Source organism: Lasioglossum baleicum, chromosome 14 (assembly GCF_051020765.1).
Source record: "Lasioglossum baleicum chromosome 14, iyLasBale1, whole genome shotgun sequence".
In the NCBI taxonomy this organism is placed as follows: Eukaryota; Metazoa; Arthropoda; class Insecta; order Hymenoptera; family Halictidae; genus Lasioglossum; species Lasioglossum baleicum.
In genome coordinates, this window is record NC_134942.1 from 12,012,923 (window position 1) to 12,038,960 (window position 26,038).

Genomic DNA, 26,038 nt, shown 5'->3' on the forward strand with positions numbered 1-26,038 from the left:
GAATAAAATTGATCAACTTTGAGGTACAGCTTTGGCAACAAGAGGATAGTATCACTCTCATCAACTTTAAGAGGCGTTGCGACATTAAAGGGTAACAGAGGAAAGGATTGACCGACATATCTGAGCTCGGTCATACGAGCATTAAAAACCTGAAATTTTTTGGGTCGCTTAGGTTCACTTGAATTCTCACGACCAACGAGAATCCGCCATTCTGATCAAACTTTTACTTCGGAATTCGCGAATGCGTGTCACGTGTGGCGGAAGAGTATGCCAGCGTAAATCGCACCCGGAAGTGATTATCACGCGCAATTAGCTCGCGAAACTTAGGAGCAGGTCTCGAGGCGGATGCTTGCGTCCACGCAAATCGAGGACTGTGTTCCGCGCCCCTACGCGATCAGTCTGATGATCACTGATCAGCCGTCATCCGTGTGGAGCGTGGAGGTCACAGGCGTGTACACGCTTCGCGGCACTCATTAGCCCCTTACTTTCTTCCCTTCTTTGGCTGTCGATCGGCTGCTAAACATATCCCACGAGGCTGTTCTTCGTCGTCGATACGGTATTTCACCGTGACCCAGAGAACCCAGAGACGATCGGACGAATCACGTATCTTCACGTGCTTTCTGGACATCGCGACTAAGCTATACCCTGCCCATATTTATTGACGAATCATCGCTAACAGTATCACGACGAATGATATGTCCAAATATGATAGACCTCGTAATTTTACTGTGTAACACATGTCACCCTAGAGCGAGTCTTCGTGTCTATTTGTTTTTATGAATGACATTTTATGTCTTCAAGATCATTATTTTTGGTGGTAACAATTATTTCTTTTGCTTCCATTAATTGTAACAGTGTACATTAACCTGAAAAATTCAATTAGCTTTCATATATAATTTTACTTTGTAAAACATGTCATCCTAGAGCGAGTCTTCGTGTCTATTTGTTTTTATAAATGACATTTTATGTCTTCCAGATCATTATTTTTGGTGGTAACAATTATTTCTTTTGCTTCCAATAATTGTAAAAATGTATATTAACCTTAAAAATTTAATTTGCCATACCCAAAGGTTTATTTACAAGTCATTGCTAACAGTATCACAACGAATGCTATATGCTATATCCATATATGATAGCTTTCTGCCGTCATAATTTTCCGGATAATGCATGTCACCCTAGGGTGTGCCCTCAAGTCTATTCATCTTCAAGAATGACATTATCTCTTCAGTATCAAGATCACTATTTTTGGTCGTAACAATTATTTATTTTGCTCTTATTATATGGAAAAATGTGTATTAACTATTATTAACTAGTATTAACTAGAATATTGTCTCTCTTTCATTTTAGAACTTGCTGCATCATACAATTCAATTATATTGATGTATATTGATGCAGCTTTATTGACCCATATACCCATTTAAGGTAGTTCAAAGATACCACAATTGTTGTATACCATGTGATTGTATCATTATTAACACTAACCGAGCCTTAAAAGTAAGTGGTACACACATGTTCGCTTATAAAAATGACTAGATTGATTTTATTTAGACTTTGTCCGGCTCCTATTATGATACATGCTCTACTAAAGATATTTATACAATCAATTCTTATAAAATCACTTTTATTATTTCAATAATTGTAAAATAATAGATCTGGAACCGGTCATTTTGACCGGTAGTGGTACGTTTAGTGTTAATGAATATAGCTAACGTAAGGAAGTGAAATACATAAGCAGGTATTGCTGGAAAACTATGCCATCCGTTGTGATAAGGTACACAATACTTGATCGGTCTCTTCAAGATCACAAAAAAAAAATATTTGCATAGAAAATGGTTTTGTAATTGATTCAACGAAAAGCCGCCGAATTAATATCAACGCCGTTCGATAAATTAATCCCCGGGGACCGGTGTCTGATGAAAAGCTTAGGTATTACATGGAATAAGATATCAGAACTGATCAGAGGGAGCAAGATGACGGAGCCCTGGCGAGGGACATAATGGAATTAATAAACAGGGAGAAAGGTCTATGGATCCTGGGTCTGAAAGATGGTCGACGCCGAAAAGAAGCCGAGAAGTTGTGCCACGAAGCTCGAAATTGGGACGACTTGCAAAAACTAATGACGTCGGATTCAAATGGCGACAGAGCCACGCCGCGCCGGTGAACGATGAATAGCACGATCGACAGATACTCGTCTTTTCCGCGGGTTTCTGCCGTGATATCTTGCGCCGCGGCCTCCCTTTGGACGGCCGCCAAAATTCCATTCCCCTGGCCCACAGGCCGCACACATGCACTCCGGCCATATTTCATTACATCGATTCCTTGTCACGTGTTTTGCCTACGTGCTATCGAGTCCTTTCGACGCGGTAGCACCGCGGCAAAACGCGGGACACCGCGCCGAACAGTTTTGCGCCGATGATCACCGATGGATTCGGTGCGAGGCAGCGTTTATATCAGGGCTGCGGCAAAAGCCAGAGGCAGGGCTGGTTACGTGGCTCTTCGGTTTCATATTTCTTCCTAAAATTTGATTCATAACTTAAATTCGCTTGAATATTTTCTTAAAATGTAGGTAAACTAATATGTAGACTGCGGATAAAAAATATTTGTATCGATTGCAAGACACAGTTGTTTTTTTTAAGTATCATATTAAGCTGAAGTTAATACATTGATGTCCTTAAATATTTTAAATATAACTGCTTCAAATTGTACGTACCCATTTTTATCATAAATGCATAAAACAGTGTTATGAAAATAGATCATTTCTGCACCTCTTGCAAAAGTTATGAAGAATGAATTAGTTTATTTCATAACGTGTTATTTTGCAGATCTTTATGCATTTATAGTAAAATTGTGTAGAGGAAATTCAAAATTGTAGGAAAATTTTAAAAATTGAAGGTGTGTATTATGATTTCCCATCTATATATTCAAGTTATTAAGGGAAGAAATAACATTCTGTTTGGTTTCTATTCCTCGCAATCAATACAGACAATTTTTATTTTGCGTAAAGATCCGCAGTCTAATAATTAGATTGGTGCAAAAATAATTGCGATATCCTCAATTGAAACTTCAACGATTTTTCTGAAGCGGTGAGAAAGGAATGACGAAGGTTGTGAGGGAGTGTGGCAGGGATGACGAACTTCTTTTCCGTCGGAAGCCAAAGAACCCTCACTCCCAATGCGACGGTTCTCCCACTATGGAAGAGAACTTCCGACCTAATCCGTGTGCCAGAGGGTATGATAACCCACTCTTCCACCTCCGTTCAGCAGCCAAGTAGAGGGGGCAGCTCTCCTTTGCCTAGGAGAGAAGAGTAGGGATGTGAGCCCCTTGAATAGTACAGTAGAACCTCGTTGATTACACAGAATCCAGGTTCGTTGCACACTAACGATTCCCATATCATGACTTATTAGAAACTCTGGATTTAACGTTTGGTTCTCGAGGCTTGTATCGTTGGTTATCTGTTACTTCAACATGAACACTTCCATTATAAAACAATAAAATGTACAAGCTTTGCGCAGATCAGCCTGATCGTTTATTACAGGTTCTACGTGACGATAACCTAACGTCTAACCTGGCGAGCCTAATAGCCCCGGGAACGCGGTATAAATGCTAACTCGATCGCTTCGTAAACTTAATGCGATGATGGACCTGACACCGGCTTGATGTAATGTTAAACGCTCCACGTTTTATCTCCGGTTCCTTTGGTCCCGTGCCAAATCTCCACCCACCTCTTTCTCACCTAGTATTGTCTCCTCAATTTCTGGATTGGCGAGGATGTCCGGAACTGATGTTATGCTGCTCTCATATATTCGCGTGAAATTGATAGATGCGAGTCTGATTAGTGGGTATTTGGCAACGGATTCGCTCTGCCGGCATGCCTCCCGGAATTTCAATTACAGTAAGTCACACAGCAGGTGTGCTCGAAGTGGATCATTTTAAGTAGGCTGCGCAGGGTTTACACATTTTTGGAAATAAAACATCCCGCAGTTGAGAGATGAAAGATCGTGTGAAATTAAATACCATTTAGTCATCAACGTTAACAAATCTGCATTTTTTAAACTTAGACAAAGGACGTAGATAAATTGGGTATCTGTGAAACGTGTAAAATGTCTCCAGCCTCTCATCAATAGGAAAATTGATACGTGGTCGTGGAAACCATGACACCTAAAAGCAAAATATTTTATATTGTACTGCTACACTATTTTACTTACTATTAGGTTGGCAACTAAGTTCGCGACCTCCACATTTTATGAAACAAAATCATTTATATATATTTTTTAAGCACGAGTATTTTATATCAAATAAATCGCAAAATTCAGAGCTTTGCAATGATATACTAGTTCAAAAGGAATGGTCACTGAAAGAATTACGAAACAAAAGGTCGCGAATTTAGTTGCCAAACTAATATTATACCTTTGTTTATTTTTATGCCAGCATCTCAATCAGCATTTACTAAGTCCACATCACCTTCCACTTAGATTTTCTTTCTTCCTGATGACTCGAATTCATGCAAAAGGAATTATTTGTTTATGTTCAATAAGACTTGTATGCAATTACAGATCATACAAATTTTAAAAAGTAATAACAGAAAATTTAATCGAATTTAATACAGCTATATCTCCACGTAACAGTATAACAACCATTCGTTAATTTATTGTATCAAATATTTCGAAATGATTTCTACCTCACGCTTGATCCGAAAAATGCTTTTAATTAAAAATATATTGCCATGCGATGAAAAAAGTTGTATTGTTTATACACCGTTTGCCGAAGCACCAGATCAACACACGGGAAGCTTGAAATGTTTTCGTAGCAATTTGTATTGCACCGAGCTTAAATTGTTATCGGCAAAAAAGCTTCGCAGGTAGGAAATTGTTTTAGCTCCGAAGCAAAATTAACGCTGCCCCCTTCAAAATCGAGATCGACCTAGTTGATCCGATAAAGTATTCCAGAGTTTAACGTATTAAAGATTGGATTCATATTCGACAGAAGAGAGATCTGGCAATCTGAATATTTCAAAATGAAGAGCTTATGAAATATTTCGAAGGCTGCCAGACACGAAGAAATCAATGTACATTTAAACGTAAAAAGCTCTGACTGGAATAACAAAGTGTATTCTGGTATACTACGTGGAGTCCATTTTTGATGGCAGTAATGCACTAGCATCGAGCAAATGTTTACGTCGGAAACAAGTTATTGAATTCATACCGAGTTCTGAAAGTCTTGGCTCCCTTGCCTCTTAAAATGGTTTCACAGGGTTACAATGCTATAGTAACAGGTTTTAACATATTCATACAGGGTGGTTCATTTAAAGGTAGCAATCTAAATACCTGATTTTATATCTCAGATATTTTTCGTGCAATTTGAATAATATCAAACAATAAATGCACTGGAATAAATGATTAAGTATGAAATTAAATTCAAGTTTGAGGGTTGAAGTTTCTCTTCAAAGTCATGCCATTACCATATATGCAGAAAAACATTGAAAAAAATTATTGACCTTTTGACCTTGTACATAACTCAAGGTCAAGGTTAATTTTGCGACACATTTCTTAACATAATTTCTTTACACCCTGTACAACACACTAATTAAATGTTAATACGAATAAATATATTGTACATTTGATATCTATCCAACTGCATTAAGCATTAAAGCACACGTTCTAGTATTATTTAAGAAATAACAATTTATTCTGTGTACTTACCTATCAACTGTGTCGTGTTGTTTTTTCAGATTGCAATCAAAGTGGCGCGATCGATAAGAAGGATCTAGACCTCGCCGTGCAAGTAAATATCTCTTTTAATGATTAATATGATCGAAACTCTTTTTGGAATTAGAAAAGATACTTAATTGAAGTAGTGACATTTATATTAATAATATTATACACTACCGGCAAGGAAATTAAGTAATTCTTTCTTTGAAAATAAATTTGGAATTTTATCGGTGAAGTCGTGTGTACGAATGTGTGTACTAAAATTTATGCTGTTTCAAATTTTAGCGAATCAGTGAGTGCAGGGGCTGGACTGCGGACAACCCTAAAGTTCAAAGCACAAAGGACAATTTGCTCAAAATGTGGGATGGATTGAGACAAGGGGCCGACGCAGATCAGGATGGCCAGGTAAACAATTACAAAATTGCAATCTCTATTTACTTAATCAAAGAATTGAGACTAGTGAACGAAATGGAAATTTTTCTATTTCTTTCTCCAATAATTTTAGTAATTCGAGAATAAATTAAAAATATTCTTTAATTATTCGAATGATTTTACAATTTTGTTTCCTGCTCATCCATTTTTTTCATAATTAGGAATGCGTATAACTTTCTGAAAATTAACTGTACTTTATACTACAAAGATATTTGAGTTACGTGTTTGTTCGGTTGTTTTACTGTTTATCTAACATTTTGCAGGTTAGTCGAGACGAATGGTACTCACTATGGGAAGAGTATGCGAACAATCCGTCGAACCCATCCGAATGGCAGGAAACATACATGGCTCTGATGTTCCAGCTGTTTGACGTATCTGGTAAGTGTGCTTTGTTCTCCATTCCTCGAAACTGTAAGATAGTATCGTTATGATTAGTAGTATAAGATTGAAGGTTACGTTATGTATTTTTCATGGCAACGTAACGCTTGTGTAAGAACGTTTGAAGCTGCAAAAGTTTTATGTAACCGCGGTTTTATGCAACTAGAAGAGCATTACTGTCTGAACGATAACTGACAATATCACTTACAATAGATCTATAAATTTAATGGAGAGATTAAATAAAACTAGTGGCAATAATCTTTAGCTTCTAAACAAAATGGAATTGTAAACAGAATAATATTAAATGGAGAATTGCCGAATGAAGTTGCAATATTTGTGGGCAACGTCTTCTTCATTTTTAAAATCTCCTAACTTGTAACACCATCGTTTTAAAACTCCAACAATGCCTCGATAACTGTCGTAAATTCGGGGGCTTGACGTGACACGAATCCGTGGCAGATCTTCCATGGTTGAGCATTATTCGCGCATCACTTTATAATGAAAATGACGTATACATAATTAATCATTATTTGGTTATTTATAGTAACAGCTGTGGTCAATGAACGACTCAAATAATGAATGCATTAATTAACGTTATCCGCAAATCATAACTGAATAAAATTTATTTCATATCAAGAATTTGAAGAGAAAGAGTAAGAAACATTTTTAGTCAAATGACAACTGCTCTTCGCCGAAGACCTTAACAGGTAGTGGGGATGAAACGTGACAGTTATCGAGGCATTACTGTAATTTAACATCCAGCGAGCTTCCCTTGGAAGACACTGGAGCGGCTTCTAGGTCAACTGAGGTGGTCACCGATTAAAGAGATCTATCGCTAATGTCCATTAGGTGATAAATCCATCGATGAGAACGAGTTCTGTAACGTCTGCAGATACCACGGCATCGCGGAACCCGAGGCTAGAGAGGCTTTCAAAAAATTGGGAGTTGTAAGTGGCAAAATGCGTTCACGGGGGTACAGCACTATTGAAACGACAACAAATTGAATTTCTAATTTTGAAGGCCTCATTCTCTATGAATAGGGTTCACTTGGAAAAGGTTTCGTTCAAATAATTACGGAAGTTACAAGACTGAACGTATATTCGAGACCAAGCTCAGCACATGTTTTTCCTTTATCCTTCCTCTGTATCGTACAAACTTGAAACTTAATATGCTCAATTTAGAGGATACATCCAATATCTAGGGCGTGTAAAATGTACAATTTCTTCTTTTAACTGTACGAAACATTTACACATACCAAACGTCCTATCATTTTGTCTAGTAATGTTTGTATAAAGTGTGAAAAAGAGAAGTTCGCTGAATACATTTTCCGCTCTTACATCCTCTGTGAATTTTTCTTCGATTGAAATGTGTAAGTGATAGCCTGACTTATGATTAGATCAAGTTTCACCGTCATACGCCCGTTAGTACGCCCTTGTTAGTCGATGTTATAAGGATGCAGAATGCTCTATATTCATCGCTGCACAATTTTAAACAATTTCCAACATCCTGACAATTCTTTTACCCTGAATTAATCGCAAATGTGTGCACGATTATCTGCAAAAATTAGTACTTTCACAAAACCGAGTCAAACCAATCAAACCTGTGCCCTACAGCAGGGCTACCTTCATCTCTGCATAACTACAACAATTTCCAACATTCTAACAAATTTTTTTATCTTAAATTATTCGTAAATATGTGCATAATTATCTGTATAATTACAAGTACTTTTACCAAACCGATTCAAAGCACCGAATTAAAAAGTGGCCATTGATTTTGGCCACAGATTAAAAGTTGTCTCCCCACTCTACCTTCCCCTTCTACGGCGCTGTATCCCCACGCTTCCACCACGGCTCGGTCACGTGACTGATTCGGTACTGTCAGAGAAAGGGTAATTTTGTCCCATCAAGTAAATTCTCCTGATCTGGCGACTCTGTATTCAATAGTCCTGTACCCCCGCGGTGACGACAGCCGTCCGCCACAACAAAACCACTAATTTTACCGCACGATTTCTATTTGCATAGGGTCAGGAAATAACCTGGGAGAAATTCACCAACCTCTGGAAGCAATATTTCTCCTCGGACGAGCCGACCACACCGGGAAACTTTATTTTCGGGAAAACCTCGTTCTAACTCGTTGTCCCTGCGGAGCTGAGAGACGTATCTCACCGTTTCCTTGCGTCGTATTGTATCGTCCATGTCTCTGATTTCTCGTGGTCAATTCGCCCGGCTCACGGAACGGCCCAGTCGAAAGTTCTTCTTGTTTGACAACGAAATAAAAGAAAGGGGAGGGGATGGAATGAAAAAAGGAAGAGAGAGAGAGGGAGGAAACACAAGAGAAGGAAATCCGATAGGAAGGCAGACAATTAATTTTCGGTCCCATTGTCGAGTCGGTCGCCCGGCGATTCATTTAACGCGGAAACTTTCGTTCCTCTTCGGCGTGTAAATATTCGCGTCGGCCCCTTTTTCAAAAACCAGGGGCGGACGACACGGTGTTCGCTCGTTCGGGCGAGAACGCTAATCATTTTCTCACAGACAGAAAATTCCCTGCGCCGCGCTTGGACAGCTGCCGGCGATAAAAGCTATATCTTCACTGTATGTTTGTATCCGTAACGTATTTTAAATGTAAGAGAATGAATTGTAATTGAACGTTGACCCGCCTCGCACCGAGCCGTCTCACTTTCGATCAGGAGCGACGGGTTTAATTAGTCGAATCACGTTTCCCTCCAGTCCGCGGACCGTTTTCACAGTTACAGATAAACTTCGTCGGCACTGAGCTTGAAAACATGCATCTCAACCTGTTACACAGACGCTCTGACTGGAAGAATCTAACAGTCGTTGTCAGACCGAATCAGTTCTCATTACAATTCTTTTAGCACTCGGTATCGGTTCTAGGATTTTTAGGTTCTGCGCTAAAATGGCTATACAACCAATTCCTGTAACAATATTGTACAGTTAATTTGTTAATTTACTCTTGCAATAAAATCATAATATACTATAGATACAAATTAATGATTATATACATTTCTTAAAAATTATTACGGATAAAATCTATTTGCACGATTATGTGGTACAATGTAGTATCTCTTAATATTTATCCAAGGAAAAATTATATCAATGATAAGCTTAAGAAATATTTACCAATTGTCTATAGTTTAAGAAATAAAAGTCTTAATTTCAGGTTTCTAACGTTGTCAGTAATCGTCAAAGTACTATATAATTTGTCAAGTATTTTCTCCCAACTTTTCTTTTAAATGTCGTCCATATTGTTCTCATTGATGAACAGCAAGGAGTTAGGTTAGGAACATCATTTTACTCTGAGTAACAATGTTATTAACTATAATTTTCAAAATTGAACAATATCAATATTAGTAGATTCCTTGTTAAAAAATAATATCCTTTATTATTGCACAATAAGATTTTATTGACTTATGAACAAAAGATATACATACACAATAATTTGTGACTACAGTATGTTATGATTTCATTTTCTGTATTATAATATTGTTCATTGTCCGTTCAATTGTTACGAGAATTCAAAAACTGTCACATAATTGGTTCTATAACTGTTTCAGAATTGATACAGGACAATTATAGAACTGATATAAACGCTGACGTAAGAAACGAGTCTGAAGCTGACATAGTCTGACGCTTAGGTCCTGAGCACAGATTAATTACTCGGAATAAAAGCTTTAAAAAAAAGGTCGATACAACAGTTTTCAAGCCCCGTTTCGAGATACCAGCCACATATTTAGACCCGGATTTGACGAAAGGTGCTGCGAAAGGTGACGTTCGTGTGTAATCATCGGCACCGTGTCTGATAAGTTTTAGGCAAGTCGGCTTAATTAATTGAAAGGTTGTTTGCGTTCGGACCGAGATCTGACTTGGTATATCGCCCTAACGGTGTGTCTCGCACAGAGATATTCCACATTACGCTGTTTTACTGGAGAAATACAAAAAGGAACATACGTATACCTATACAGAAATCTAAATGAATATAAATGAATATAAAATATTATATATATTTGAACAAAAGAGAGAGAGAGAGTTTTTTCGAGATCGTTGCAGAGAGATTTATATAAATCTTAAAATCGGCGTCGACTCGGAGGATCGAGCGCCGGCGCATGTTCGAAGTTTAAAAATCGTTTAGCTGTCTGTTGCCTCGACTTTTCAATGAAACTCTTCTAGATGATATGTATATTCGCAATGCAAGAGAAATGTGTCTTAAATAAAAAGTAGATGAACAATATTATACGGGCAGAAACGTGTATGTTTTCCGTGGACGTGTATGGGGAAGAGAAAGAGAATTAAGCAGCCGTATTCGAGCAAAAGTATAATGTTGATTTCGATGTTTTAATTGAGAAATTTCAAAAGTCAGTGTTTCACGAAAATGTACAAGGGCCGCGCTAAGGAAAGGGGCGCTGATAGCGCCGACATTTATCTGTTTAATTTTCATTGTTGGGGATAGTTAACTTGCTTATGTTTTCTTTAAGTTTTTTTTATGACTTTTTTTTTGTGAATATTTTTTTTTGTTTTGCCCTAGGCGCAAGTTTTCCTTACCGCGGCCCTGGAAATGCGTATACTATTTTCGAACAGTGGTGGATGTTGACTTCCGTTGGACCCTGTCGCTTGTTCTCTATTGACTTTCTTATCTTTTCGCGTCAAGAAAAAGAATACTCATTCGCGCTATGAATATTTTCTCTACGTTGTTTGTTTGCTTGCTTCGAGACCTCTAGAATCTTAAGAAGTGTATAGCCCGCCACATGTTCAAATACGAACGAGGGACGTTCGGGTTTGTTTGTACCATTCTGCTTCGAGCTATTGAACAATAACGTTGTTGTCGCGATTTAATATAGTCTGTCATGTAACTCTGAGTGTATAATAAAAGAAGATTGTGTGAAAGCATTCACGAGGGAATTGATTTCTCCGACTTTTTGGTTGTTGTATATTGTATTCTATTGTATAATGCAAACAGAGGTACACCGAATAACGAAGCTTCTCGATGTAAAGTTCTTTAACACTTCGCTCATACACTTCTCGTTACCTGCATAATTATAACTCACAGGTATGTATATTTATTTAGAAAATACAGGGTGATTGTTCATGGCAATCTGTGAGTAAGGAAATTAAATTACCTTGATGGGCTTATACTTTTAGAAGAAGTTTATTGTTGTTAATTAATAACATTGACTCGCCGGACGAATAATTGCGCGTTCTTAACACTAAACCTAGCGAGCCTTAAAAGTAACTGGTACATGTTCCCTTATAAAAATGACAAGATTGATTTTATTTAGACTTTGTGCGGCTCCTATTGTAATACGTGCACTACTAAAGATATCTATACAATCATTTCTTATGAAATCAGTTTTATTATTTTTCTAATTGCAAAATAAAAAACTTGGAACCGGTCATTTTGACCGGTGTTGGTAGGTTTAGAGTTAACCCCTTGCCCTACGATTTATTTTACGGTTTCAGTGATCGGAATTTTTTGTAGTTCGTATACTTGTCTAAAAACGGAGAAAATTTATATCTATTGTATGCTTACATGTTTTACAACACTAGCTTTAACAAAATCAAAGCATAATTTTATTCCAGTTTGAAGGAAATTAGTAACATATTTTCTTAAACTCTGTTCAGAATCTTCATCACGAGTCAGACACGATATTGTAGAGGAAGGGGTTAATTTGTTAATATCGTTCCAAAAGAAGAAAATATACGTCAATGATCGAGATTCAATAATGCGTAAGAATTACTGTTGACAACAATTGCAAAAAACATTGCAATTCAATACCAACTGGTGAAATTGATTAGCCAATCACTAATGCCATGAATAATTACTCGAATTGTGTAACCAATCACAAGTACAGCTTGCACATTGTTATACTGCAACAACTGTTAAGTAAAATTATATTATATTATTATTAATATTAATGCATTATGGATATATTGAAAATCTATATAAACGTTAAATTGTTCCAAATCACTTCCTATCATAAATGATAAGGGGAGTATATAGCAGAACGTCGATCCGTCGAAGCCAAAAGAAAAATATTTTTTACTGTAGATCGTTTATTAACAATTGTTTGAGAGACACAAATTTCATGAATTTTTGCCTTATTTTATAGCACTCTATTGAAAATATAAGCTGAGTTAAATTTGAATGGTTTTTATGCAAATGATGTTGCGTATAAATAATTAAATCTTTCAACAATAACCTATTTATTGATTTATTAAATCAAATATTATGAAATAATTTAAATCATATTTATACGCTATTTATTGATCTCTCGCGTTTACTTTTGACGCATATTTGTACACTGTTTATTTACTGCTCTTCGTAACTTAATTGATAAAATATCTGTTACTGTATCACGCAGAGCAAACAAACATTGATACGCTAGAATATTTTTCGGTGATAAAATTCCATTTCATTCATAGATTTACGAAGACAATTTATTTGTCAGTAGGTGATGTATTTTTGAACAATAATGTCTAAAATATATACCTACATGTTGGATTACGCAATTTCCACTTTAAAAGTATACTAAGTAAACTAAACATTTTATTTGATTCATATAGCATTTAAAAATGATGGCATAATGATGATACTCGAGACTAACAATGTACCCCAAAAAAATTGAACAATACACTGAATATCGAAAAATTAAATACATAATTCCAATTTCAGTTTCATCGCACAATTACAACCACAAAAATGGTTTTCGTACGTTCAACGTTCTACTATACGAACCAAAAGTGAATATTATAAAATTTAATTTAATAAGCTAGCCGCAGTCGGGCCGTCTACGTCCTGTGCATAAGAATCAAGATGGACGTTCAAATTATGCTATACAATACCGCCCATAATTATTCGAACGATAGAAATTGTATACTTCACCCGGGAGGTAAGTATGAATGTCGCATGTTACTGTTAGCATAAACAATTCTTCACTAGAATAATAATTAACCCTCTTTCTATCATACTGTGGCCATTTTCTCTGAAATCTTACAAAACAAATCGCGATTAAAATTATTGATCCTAAATGATACACAAACGAGTGAAAAAATTTACAAAATGCTACTTCAAGGAAGGCTAAAATTTTTAGAATCGATCAGAAACATGTTGATAAATGTTGAGCATAATTATACGAAAATTAGTAAATTAAGGCCCCAGTAAGCAATCTGCTTATGATTTGGTATGAATTTGGCACCAAACTTTGCAAGCAAGTACCGACCCATCTGTTTCCGCATTAGGCTCGCTATCTGCTTGCAAAGTTTGATGCCAAAATTCCATGCCAAATAGGTGGGCAAAACGAGGGCTGACCATGCCAAATAGAGGGCAGGTCGTTCGCACTAAGAGCAAACCTAACATTGCTTTCAGAGTATGTATAAAAATCAGGCAAAATCGTTATTGTCATTGTTTTAAGGTTTGTGAAAATTATTGAAAATGCACATGAAAGTGAAAATTATATAATTCAGAAATTTAAATAAAATTCAATTTACCCTCCTACAAGAAGGTTTACTCCGATTGTGCTCGATATTTACTCTCAGAGCAAAATTAGGTCCGCTCTTAGTATCTTATAGGGTCTGTCTTCGTTTTGCCCTCCATTTGGCATGGAATTTTTGCAGGAAATTTTGCAAGCAAATACCGAACCGTTTCCGCATTAGGCCCGGTATCTGCCGACAGGTTTTGGTCGGCAGATTCAGAGCAAATAATGACGAAATAATGCTCCAAGCGTGATTTGGCACCAAGATGATCGCCTTTTGCTCGCAAACGATTGCAGAAATTTGGTCATAATCTGCTCGAGCAGATTTTGCTGACTGGGGCGCTATTATATTGTACTTTAGTCTGTAAGCTTTCCAGGTGAAGTCGTTTAGTGTATCGAAAGTAATACTTCATCTGTCGAACGGTTCAAGTCGTTCGAATAATTAGGAGCGGTACTGTAGGTCGATACTTCTTAGATGCGACGTATAACTCACCGTGGAGCGCATCAGGATAGTGTTAAATCTGCTTTGGTATTCGCTTTCATCATCAATCACTGCCCACGAAGATCTGCGAACAAAATGCACGCATCGACGCATTCAAATGCGTAAATAGTGCAGATACGGTCTGTTAAAACTGGCTGTACAGTGTGCGACGATAAATGCGACCTGTTGTTTACTATAGCGATCTCGTTTCAAATGAGAGAAGAGAATCAACACGGTATACATATTGGCGAAACAAAAAGAGATGAATACAGTGAACGAAAATGGTACAAAATCGTTTTCAGAACGTTTCGCCAGGGGGGAAACAACCGTGTTCATTTTTTTTTTTTGCTAGAAATGCACATGACAATGTTTGTTTTTGTGCTCGAATTATGTACTAAACGATATTGTGTTACTGTTTGTGAAACGTGTCGGTAACGGCACGAGCGACGTTATGTAAAAGTCTAGTGCACGTTACTCATTGAATAAAGGTATCTCTGAACTATGCTCTTGATGATCTTTGAACCATCATATACTCACATAATCTATGCGATCACAATTTACAGGGAATTAACTCGAGATATAAAACAGAATTTTTACAATACTCCAATTAAACAATATAATTTTAAATATATTCGTTAGAATATTTTATATTGTTTATTTCGCACAATTCATACGGAATTTCTACAGGGTGCCCAAAGCCGTACTTACTATCTGGGTGGTGAAAGGGGCGAGTCCTGAAGCCATTTGAAACAACTTTTTCCTTTGCGAAAATGTTCTCCGCGGCTTCGTTTTTGAGTTATTAAGGAAAAACACGGATCAATCAGAGCGCTGCTGCACCAGGGGGATTCCGGCTCGACCAATGTCAACGTTAGAAGCCACGTTGAAGATTTTTGCAAAGGAAAAAGCTACTCCAAATGACCTCGGAGATCACCCCGTTCAATGAAATACAACATTTTTGGGACACCCTGTATATAAGTCTATATATACAATTAACTGGAAATATAAAATGAAATTTCTAACAACGGAATGACTAAGGGAGCAGCTACTATCATTCTCCAGTTACAAAATATTAAAAATACAAAATAAGATTTATTTATTATTGAATTTGTTTGGTTCATAAAGTAAAGTTTATAATTCTAGAAAGACTAAATGAGAAACTGCTCCAGTTGTCCAATTGAAGAATATTGAAAATATGCTATTTTTTCAGATAAGACTATAATATTTTAGTTTATTATTATCACATATAAAATTGTACGTTGGTAACGTAAATATTTCTAACTTGAGTAATATATAGACTTAACAAAGTATTTCAGAATATTTGATTGACACGCTGAAATATAAAAGGGACTGTAAACATTCTACTTTTAAAAGGTAATTTCTTATTTTAATATGTCAAGATTTATTAAATATTTGTATCGAAAGACAAAGTCCAGAAAAAATAAATAAATATTGTAAGTGGCCTGCAGATTTTTATGCATTCATGGAACTTGTAACTTTTAAAACACGAAAAACATTATTAACAAATTTTAATAACATTCGTGCTGTAGTAATTACTGCAATGAATTTTTTAATCTGTGAAATCAATTTTACTTATTTCTGATTTCCATAAAACATTAATTTCATAGTATAATTTGTATATGTTGTCTAATTACAAGCATTAATTTATGTTCGAGTGAAGATAATAAATAGATTGAAGCAATCGATGCATTATAAAACTGGAAAGGAAGAATTTAATATATATTTCTTTTGAAAACTAAAAATAATTACAACGTAGAAACGTAACATAAATTTGAAGACATACCTCGTAATTTTGATGTCATCCGTAACACATTTATGCGGTTCTCCATTTATCGTGAAATGAAGAAAACTGCTAAAAATAAAGAACGAACAAAGAGTATTTGACCGGCAAACGTAAAAGTTCGGAACGATTAATCGATACGCAGTTCGATAGTTGTGTTGACTGAGAATGCTGACACTGACATGAGAGTGAGGTATTTGACAAGCTGTTAAACTAGCAGCAGTAGCAGCACCATCTCACCACAATAGTATAAAATGTTTGTGGTCTCGTGTAATCTAGTCGGTGAGAAGATTTGAAAACAAGATATGCAGGAAAATTCGGTATGTACTTGAAATTCTTGCAATTAATCTCGTACGATTGATATTCTGTCTGTGCCGCAAACGTATTTAATTGACGCTTTAACATTATATAACGTTTACGTTCTAACCTCAAACTGCTCCGTTTCTATTCAGAACTCTTGAAATTCGAATCCGTTTCCGTTCGTATCTTATCGACAACTGTCATCAGATAAACCGATAAACTTTACTTGGTACCTCCGCGGTTTCTGAAAGCTCAGTATCAATCACACCTTAGGAAGACTCACTATGGTTGACCCAATCACTATATGCAGCATTGCATATTACACTGAAGTCTTACAAGTTCTTCTATTTACGCAATATTATTTGTCAATGCAAGCTGTAGCCTTAGCTTATGTTAGGGTAAACGATATTAACACATGTAGGGAGTGAAAAGTATATTGCATGATTCTAACGCGTTGATTATCTGATAAAAGTTACTGCCCCTTACGGTAACACAAGTCGCAGCATAATGTAAGTATTATTTTCTTTGATTCTTGTCTATAGGTAATGTTTGCAATAGGTCATTGACAGTTCGTACATTTTTATGTTATATATCTGAAACATGTTTTTCACTGTGTACAAATGCCATAAAAGGCATTAAATGTAGCATTGTTTGCTTTGAAACTTATCTTTATTGCTCATCAGTGTTACTAACATCAATTAACAAAATTATAAATGAAATGAGCAGAAGTGTAGAAATAGATGTAAATATTTATTTATTTTAATAGTTTCGGGTTGAAACGAATTTCAACCCAACAGTTATTTAGTAAAATATGTATTTTGGAAAGAATTCTATAAAGTATCGATTTTGGTGAAACAATTTAAAGTGAATAATGTGCTGAGTAGTAGACTACGCCGTTAAGCTCGTATATCTATGATAACATTTTTACAGGTTGGATTACAGTGATGAGTTAGAATTGCAAAAAGAAGCTAACGAGGTGGATCAACTTACCATGACTTCTTTAGGGAAACTAATATTTGTAGACATTCATTGTAGACAGTCGAAGTCGTTATCTACAGAGAAAACAAATGAAGATGTCATTGATTCTTTGTCGCTTGCATTTGAGCAATTGTTTTACATGCCGTTTGACATAATTGAAAACTATGCTAATACAGTAAATACTTTGGATATTAGTCACAATAAGTTTAGTCGGTATGTATATATTATGCAGAGTTGTCACAGTATATTTACAACTAAGATCTGATCTCTGGCAATATATATATTTTACTCTTCTTTTAGAAACTTACAATTCTTAGCAGAATTTGAGAACCTAACTTCGCTAAACTTAGATCACAATACCATAGATGATTACACTGTATTCCCACATATGCCAAAACTGCAACTTCTGTGGCTAAACCATAACAATATAGAGGAGTTGTATCCGTTTGTGAAGAATCTCTATGAGAGTATGCCCAACCTCAGATATTTATCCCTCATGGGTAACAAAGCAGCGCCGAGTTACTTGAACGGTGGAACCTTTTACGACTATCTTCAATACAGGTATGAGAAAATGAGAATGTGTGTACAACAGGTAGCAAACCAACAAATATTAAAATGGTAACTGTTTTTTAAAACAAGGTTATACATTATATCTTGGTTCCCTCACTTGGTACATCTGGATGACAGACTTGTTACGCCAGAACAACGCGAAGAAGCTAAGAGGCTTTTCAAACGACCATTCCTAGAAAGTCTTGCCGATCATACTCCTCTTCCGGAATGCATCAAACATCTGCACAATAAACTCACAAATATATTTTCCAAGCCAACACTGCCTTGCAAAGAAAAGTCAAGGGGAACAAATTTTATTATTTAATACAGTATTAATGTATTAATATTACTTTTACTCGCGAAGGCTATGTACGTTTACTAACTTAGAATAACCATGGTAGAGGACAATACTGTTTTTATCACACAAGGATGGGTAATACTCGAAAAAACAACCACACGGGGCAGTAACAACAAATCAACAAGAGTTTTATAATATAATATACTATGTACGCTGAAGTGCATGATTATATTAATCATTTTGATACTTCAGTCCAAGTAACATAGAGTATTAATTTATATATTGTAAATTAAGGGCAGATTTTACAACAAACAAAGACAGATTTCGTTACATGAAACTTTGTACTGATTAACATTATCGAACAACATTTCAAAGAGTACTCAACTTTAACTTCCAATACATTGTACACCGAACAACTGTTACATAATACAAAGACACATATGTGTCAGCTCAGATATATTTTATACTAATGGCAATAATAAACTAGAAATAAAGATATATTTGATATAATCATGTGTTATTACTGTTAATATAAATTCTGCTAAACAATCCTTCGTGGTAATTCTTAATTCTTTTGTGTTAATTTTTAAACACTTTTGAAATCATACGAGATCTTTTGTTTTCAGATAATAATCTTTTGACTCTTTCCATTTCTTTTTAGTTTAGTTTAGTTTCCATTGTTATTTGTGATACTTCCCTACTTTGACTACTTTATGACCATATAAAATAATGTGAGAAATATTGTCTTATTTATGTAATTGTCATGAATTTTATTTTTCAAAATGTGCTAGAATTTGTATTCAATCGTGATATTATTAAATCATAAATCATGTTCATCTATCATTATGTTTTTAACAGAACAGATTCAATGACGATTACTAGTTCTGATGATAAGCTCGGGCAGACACGTTTATTATACAAAAACAGATTTTATCTGTTGAAAAATTTTGACCGATTACGATTTTTCTTGACGTGGAGCAAATACTGATTACATTTCATGCTTTTAAGAACATACAATGGCATACATATATAAAATTTTAACATTTTTGACTCAATTAAACGTCAATTTTCCAATATAATTAATTCAATTGAGTCAACAATGTATTTCTTTGTACAGCGTAAAGTAATTGTTTGTAAAATAAATTTACTTTGTGCAAATAAGTAAAATTAAAGTGTGGCTAATTTTTTGCAATATTTCGTTGGGAATAACGTATTAATAATGAACGATTTATCTACAATAATAATGCTATCGGTAGATAATAGTTTTCTTTGAAGACGCTACAGTTGTTTGCCACGTATCGTTTTCCTCGATAACACACGAAAATCTTGCCGTGTTCAGAGCACGTCCAGATAAGCACTCTTCTAAAATTTTGGATTGTGAACGTTTTTCAACCGAACGCTTATACATAGATCGATCCGATATTCGATTCTCAGTTAGAAATTTTTCCAAGAAGTTCGTATGTAAGATAAGAAAGTTTATTGAACGAACTGAAATAAGTCGTACATTGCCTTTTACGCCCGAAAACATTGTATATAAACAATGCCTTGATAAAACGCGGATTTATCATTTGAGGAATTCATGCAGTTTTACACATTGTTAAATCTTCATGTTTAGTCTTTCAAATAATTATGTTTTTAAATACCCAAGTGATTATAAAATTGGACGTTCTTTAATATACGCTTCTGCAATATTTTATATATTTTTTATTTTGGAACGTTAATCAGTTTCTTTTCGAAACATTGACTTAAGATTAATTTCTAGGAAAAATTTCAAGTAATAATAAAAGAATATGATGCAAACATTAGAAAAACATTAAAATGGGGTTTGATCTAGTCATATATACTAATTGTGCAAAGACACTGTCTAATTTTTAAGCAACGAATTGTCATAGAAATAGCCATTTTCATAGATTAACTTCGAAATGCAGAAAAATCATAGATACTTCATCGAAATACAAAATAGCTTAAAAATGGAGTTTGTGCATATATATCGTTATTTAAATTATGCATATATATTTATTCGTTTATATCATATATATTTATTTATTCAATATAGTTGCATTTAATAGAATGTTATAAACTATGAACATGTACGTTCATATCAAATGTGTTAAACCTGTTTCAAATTCGACATATTGAAAACGTATGGAATTCGCAATTTGCTCACCGGGATAATAAATAGTTAACTTAAGATGGAAGTACGTATGTGAAAAAGTATTTTGAACTATGTCAAGACTTTTTTATGTCGTTATTTTCATCTAAAGTTTAATCTTATCGATCGTTGTGCTGTGCGTATTGATATTTGTACGATAGCGTCAACTGTTTCAGCGATCACAAATTGAAGCTACTCGCCTCAATGTGCCAATTCATTATTTGCGATAACACGCAGATAATGCGTACATGCGTTCACTCAGATGACGATTACAACAGGTAAGGCTGCTGTCACGTGTCGTCCAATTCTCATTTACGTGTTACACATGAATTGTTTGTCATCCATCGCACTACTCGGTGTATCATTCCTGGATATAATACACCTTTATAAAAATTATTCTCGCGTGTCGTCTTTGTTTAAATCTATACTTTATAACTGTGATACCATTCAGAGAATACATTAAAATTAAACATTCTTTCAAAAAGCAATGTTTGTATCATTTTTGGATATAATATACATTTATGAAAATTATTTTTGCGTGTCGTCTTTGTTTAAATCTATACTTTATAACTGTGATATCATTCAGAGAATACATTAAAATTAAACATTCTTCAAAAAAGCTACTTTTAATTTATGTATTATACTTTAATTGACATGGGGACAGATACTTCACTTTAAAATGTTGCAATAACTTCTTTTTATTAGGGGATCTAATCTTCCAAAGTAGATATTGATCATTTCCCTGTAGTTTGTAAACTGTGTACAATATACGGTAGTGAGTTTTGCAGGAATTTCTTAATTAATAAGATTCGTGCTCTTAATTACTCGCTTTACTTACTGGTGGTTACTTAATGGTCCTTGAACAATCGACCATTAATAACTAATAGTTTCTTAATCATCTTATTCGTAAACCGCGTTGCCTCTTATTACATTATGCATGTACATATTATATTAATAGGAACTACTTTTAGAATGACCATTTAGCAAAATGAATATATTACAACGTCTGTTGCTAGACTTTCGGTAACTAAAATATTAAGGTAAGTTAACTAGTTCCATCAAATACATGGAAGAAATCATTAATAAAGACGTTCTTATATTTAACAAAACAGGATTTACCGTATCGTACCAAAAATATTCCTTATGGATTAACGAAGCTCCACCTATTTTTATTTTTGGAAATTAGTATTTAAAACGGTAGAAATTATATTGTACTTCAGCGACAATTTTTTGGCGCTCCTGCTCATTAATTCTTGACACTTCCCTGAAATGATAATGGATAATGAAACTGGGTGTTCAACTGCAAAGATAAATAATGTTGCTCCATTTCTGAAAATGAATTGTTAGTAGCAGAAATATGTTTGTATATTATATTCTCAATCAAAAATGTTTTTGTTAATGCAACCAATCAAATATTGCAAACCAGATGGCCAATATTTCAGCCTCCAAAGGTCAAGATATTTATAAGGGCATTATTAAATATTAATAGAGATAATTAACAATAGCGCAACCTGGAAAAATAATGCACTTTATTAATACTACCATCGGAGGCGCACAGTTTGTACAGCAAGCTAGTATCGCCCCTTAATAATACTTTTTACAGTTAGGCTCACTATAATTACTCCTACAGCTAATTATATTGCAGTATTTTTTAAAAATAATTTAAACAATTCTCTCGATTTCAACGATTAATCGTCATCACTTTTTAAACTGTGGGAATTGTAGATTTTGATGACTTGTCAGTTCCGGGGCGTAATCTTTCCATAACGAAAGATCTACGGATGGAAGGTTCGCGCATCTCATGATGGGGTTTCTGAAATGAGTAAAATCTCGTGACACAACAGTGAGATTGTAATATTTTTCGCGAGATGGGAGATAACACTTACTTGGGAGACACTCGCTCGAATCCTCTTGGCTGCATCTTTTTAATGTGGTCCCCATTGTCGCAGAACAATCTGGATATACTGGCCTTTCTTATTTCATTTAATTGTTCTGGAAAATTACGCAATCAAGAAAATGTACTCGGCTGTGACTGCATTTATCAGGGGTCGAAATTAAATATCTTTCGTTTTTTAACACTAGACATACTGAGCACTAAACATGGCAGCCTTATTATTTGAATAAGTTTTCGCAGTTTACTAATAGATATCGGAAGTAATAGTACTTGTATGTAATTTGAGATGGTGTAGTGCTGTCCAACTCGTGAACCGCGAGCCACATTGGCCCGTTCTCCCACCTCTTCATTCCGCTAAGGTGGGAGGTAACCTTCCCCTACTACGTCAGAAGTAGTGGGGGAACGGACTGATTGATTATGAGGACCGTGTGACAAGCTTGGTAGCATGTATGATTACTAGACTGCGGATTTTATGCATTTATGACAAAAATGGACACGTACAATTTAAAGCAGTGGACATGTTAAAAATATTTAAGGACATCAACGTATTAGTTTCAGCTTAATAGGATAATTAAAAGAACAATACTATTTTTATTTGGCTCCTGTGTCCTGCAATCAATGCAAACACTTTTTATTTTGCATAAAGATCCGCAGTCTAATGATCACGTTATTTCCATAGCTGTCGCAGAGGTCTCTACCGTAACTGTCAAAATTTTAAATATTCTAAAAATAACAAAACTCTCATGATTACATCTTTACAATTTCAACAATCAGAAATATATGTAGAATGCGTGTATCCAAATTTTCAGTCATTTTTAGATATTATAATATATCAAAGAAATAAATTTGTTGAATAATTTCTCGTGGTGCATCTTTACAATTTCAATAATAAGAAATATTAGAGCCTATCATTTTAACGGGTCCTAGTGTTAAGAAACCAAAGGTCTTAATTTAATGTCGACATGGAAAATTGTTGAATCATCAGGGAGAAAGCGAACGCTCACCTATAGTAAACGCTAATTGATGGTCACCCCTCTCGTACCAATAACGATCACCCACGCGTGTTCGATAAAACTGCCTAGTGAGGATACACAAGAACGTCGGGCCAGAAAGTGTTCCCGGCACATGTGTCTCTAACGCTCCACCAACGGCTAAATCAACGTCATCAGGACTGGCATATAATTGGGATAGCTTCTCTACATTCTGTAAACAGAGGACCGCGTATTATCGTAACAACGTCAACTGCCGCGTTACGCGATTATTCATAGGAATACAATTATCCGAAGAATCAGTCGGGGTAATCCGACATTGTGCAGCTTGTGATCGGACATTTTTCAGAATTTATCGCGATATCCTTACGTAATGCTTGCGAATTATCGTCATTTCGGTTATGCAAGAAAAACTGCAAATGAATAGATGTCTTGAACCGTGAAATAAAGTTCATAGATCTGTGTGTTATTTCCCGTTCTGTGCACAGGATATTATTATATAATGTTTACCTTAGTATAAACGTGTCTCACTTGAGAAATGATTGATAGTTGATGGTGTTTGCAATTATGTAATGAATGATTTTAAGTAACGTTACTCGTAGCAAACGTGTTAATGATTGACTTGTATTTGTCCATCTTCTCATGCGTCTTGAATAGTTATTCTAATAGATATTGTGTATAGTTATAATGAAAATTTTATGGTGTTCTATAAAATTATATCTTGTTTATAGTATATCATGGAAATTCCTAAATGGTGCATCAAGATTAATGTTTCAATAATACAAATAAATTAATAATATGTCTCGCATTATATTGGATCATAGAGACACGTTAATATTATAACATAATTCATAGAGAAATGTTAAATAGTAATGAATGGTTTGGCAGTAATATGTCAAAAAACAAAAAACTTATATGTTACTAATATTTTAAATAGTTATTACTATTACCATGAAATTATTCATATAATACAGGGTCTTCGATTAAGAAGTGTTCTACAATTCACATTTTGTTTACAATTTTACTAATCACATGTCAAAAAGTGACACCTCTAATCTTCAAAAATAAAAAATAGCACGAAAGTTAAAATGGAAGACCCTTTATATTGGTAATATATATGTAGTTTGAACCAAATACTTAAAATGACACATCCATCAGCAATTTGAATATGTTTATTGCGATGCTCTTTTCACTTACCGAAGGTGAGATATAATCAGTAAAATCAGTGAAATATTTCGCTCTTGGCAAACCACAGTACTCGCGGAACTGATTGTACGATGCAAGGCCATGATCGCGATTCCTCTGAACATCGATCGCTCGGAGATCCTGCCCTAAGGGTTGTCCGTTCCTAAATAAGAATTGTGTGATCTGAAATCAACACAAAAATGTCCAACAATCATTACTTATTTCATTAAATAAGTGGGCTGTACAGCTGTTGTGACTATCGATGTGACTTAGGACAAGAAGAATAAGAAGAACGAAGCATAGTAAACGTTCCACGTACTTCTGCGTCAAAGTACTGATCGCTGGCTTTTTCAGGCTGATAAGACATGCCTCTCGTCAGCCCGTCCATATTGTCGTATTCTTCGATGATGCTCGGTCTGTTGAAATGATCGCTGAGCCTCAATGATCCCGCTGTCGTACGATGTTTGGTCACTAGACTGTAATATTTACAGAAAGTGAGTAAGAGAGAACTATAGAGAATTACGTTCGGCTCGGCCTTTGAAGCTCAAAAAAATAGTGTCCCTCTACGATCGATGCAAACGAACCTTCCCGAGACTTTTGCGTCGATAGAGGATTTACTGTAATATCTAAGCTTAGTCTTAGGCTTCGACTTACTTGAGAAAACCGGCGATAAGGGAATGGAAGTATCTGAAAGCTCCGGTCGAATGTTCGTTCAGGACACTTGGGTTTACGTTTGGATCATAATCGTTCACGTAGTCATCTGTCTCGTACAAAATCTTGTTGCCATAAGTACTCTGAATACCTGCAAGAATTGTAGGAACCATTTACATTCCTGTTACTATCGTGTTACTATCTCTTAATTTTGCGTGTTCTCTACAATTATTATTCGCAATGAAAAAAGTTACTTGAAATTGCTTCAGCAATCACCCCTTTCAAGAAAGTACAACATTTGTGGGACAACCTGTATGGAAACGATACACTTTGTAGTTTTAAATATCAAATAACTGAGAGACTTATGTTTCCTCATCAAAATTAAAAGAGTTCATAGAAACGACTGATTACAATATTTTGATTTGTTTAATAATTGCCCAAGGAATCTCTCAATATTTTGTCACAACAGTAAAACGAACAAACTGGAATTTGTTACATGGACTCATCCGACGATCCTAATACTAATATATCGGGTTGGAACGAAAGTTCGTAGCGTTTGTAAATTAAAATTGAAGCTAAAATTCAGATATTTATTCATAGATTTATTCAATAACATATTTTCCATTCTGTTTTATTACTTTTTGCCATTTCCGAGGTAATTTCTCGTGTTATTGAATAAACATATGAATGAATACCTTAATTTTATCTTCGATTCTTAATTTGGAAACACTACTAACTTTCTTTCCCCATCCCAATAGTTAT

General features: G+C 35.1%; 3 protein-coding genes across 4 annotated transcripts in view; 2 read left to right on the top strand and 1 right to left on the bottom strand.

Annotated features, from left to right (window-relative positions):
* Scp2 (Sarcoplasmic calcium-binding protein 2) overlaps positions 1-11,419 on the top strand; it is an 86,504-nt gene extending 75,085 nt beyond the window's left edge. For both annotated transcript variants that reach the window (XM_076438403.1, XM_076438404.1), the window contains exons 3-7: positions 5,729-5,781; positions 5,994-6,113; positions 6,404-6,518; positions 7,368-7,465; positions 8,540-11,419. In XM_076438403.1, coding sequence (XP_076294518.1) covers positions 5,729-5,781; positions 5,994-6,113; positions 6,404-6,518; positions 7,368-7,465; positions 8,540-8,647 — 494 coding nt within the window. In that variant the 3' untranslated portion in view covers positions 8,648-11,419. The remainder of the gene's footprint in view (positions 1-5,728; positions 5,782-5,993; positions 6,114-6,403; positions 6,519-7,367; positions 7,466-8,539) is intronic.
* A 5,000-nt stretch (positions 11,420-16,419) lies between these two features.
* On the top strand, positions 16,420-25,104 carry LOC143215838 (leucine-rich melanocyte differentiation-associated protein). The gene is made up of 4 exons (XM_076438402.1): positions 16,420-16,600; positions 17,511-17,771; positions 17,859-18,119; positions 18,198-25,104. Exons 2-4 carry the CDS (start codon positions 17,572-17,574, stop codon positions 18,430-18,432), a joined length of 696 nt encoding a protein of 231 aa, XP_076294517.1. The 5' UTR covers positions 16,420-16,600; positions 17,511-17,571; the 3' UTR covers positions 18,433-25,104.
* The window catches only part of LOC143215837 (peroxidase), a 45,975-nt gene continuing 42,008 nt past the window's right edge, over positions 22,072-26,038 (bottom strand). Inside the window, exons 9-14 of the mRNA XM_076438401.1 lie at positions 25,280-25,427; positions 24,945-25,101; positions 24,638-24,808; positions 23,456-23,654; positions 22,444-22,549; positions 22,072-22,370 (exon numbers count right to left, since the gene is read on the bottom strand). Of these exons, the coding sequence (XP_076294516.1) occupies positions 22,256-22,370; positions 22,444-22,549; positions 23,456-23,654; positions 24,638-24,808; positions 24,945-25,101; positions 25,280-25,427 (896 nt within the window). The 3' untranslated portion in view covers positions 22,072-22,255. The remainder of the gene's footprint in view (positions 22,371-22,443; positions 22,550-23,455; positions 23,655-24,637; positions 24,809-24,944; positions 25,102-25,279; positions 25,428-26,038) is intronic.

Excerpts from the sequence above, each read along its gene's own strand:
- LOC143215838 (XM_076438402.1), top strand. The coding sequence starts at position 17,572 with ATGACTTCTTTAGGGAAACTAATATTTGTAGACATTCATTGTAGACAG. Across the intron at positions 17,772-17,858 it reads AGTCACAATAAGTTTAGTCG|AAACTTACAATTCTTAGCAG; the intron begins GTATGTATATAT and ends CTCTTCTTTTAG. Across the intron at positions 18,120-18,197 it reads TACGACTATCTTCAATACAG|GTTATACATTATATCTTGGT; the intron begins GTATGAGAAAAT and ends TTTTAAAACAAG.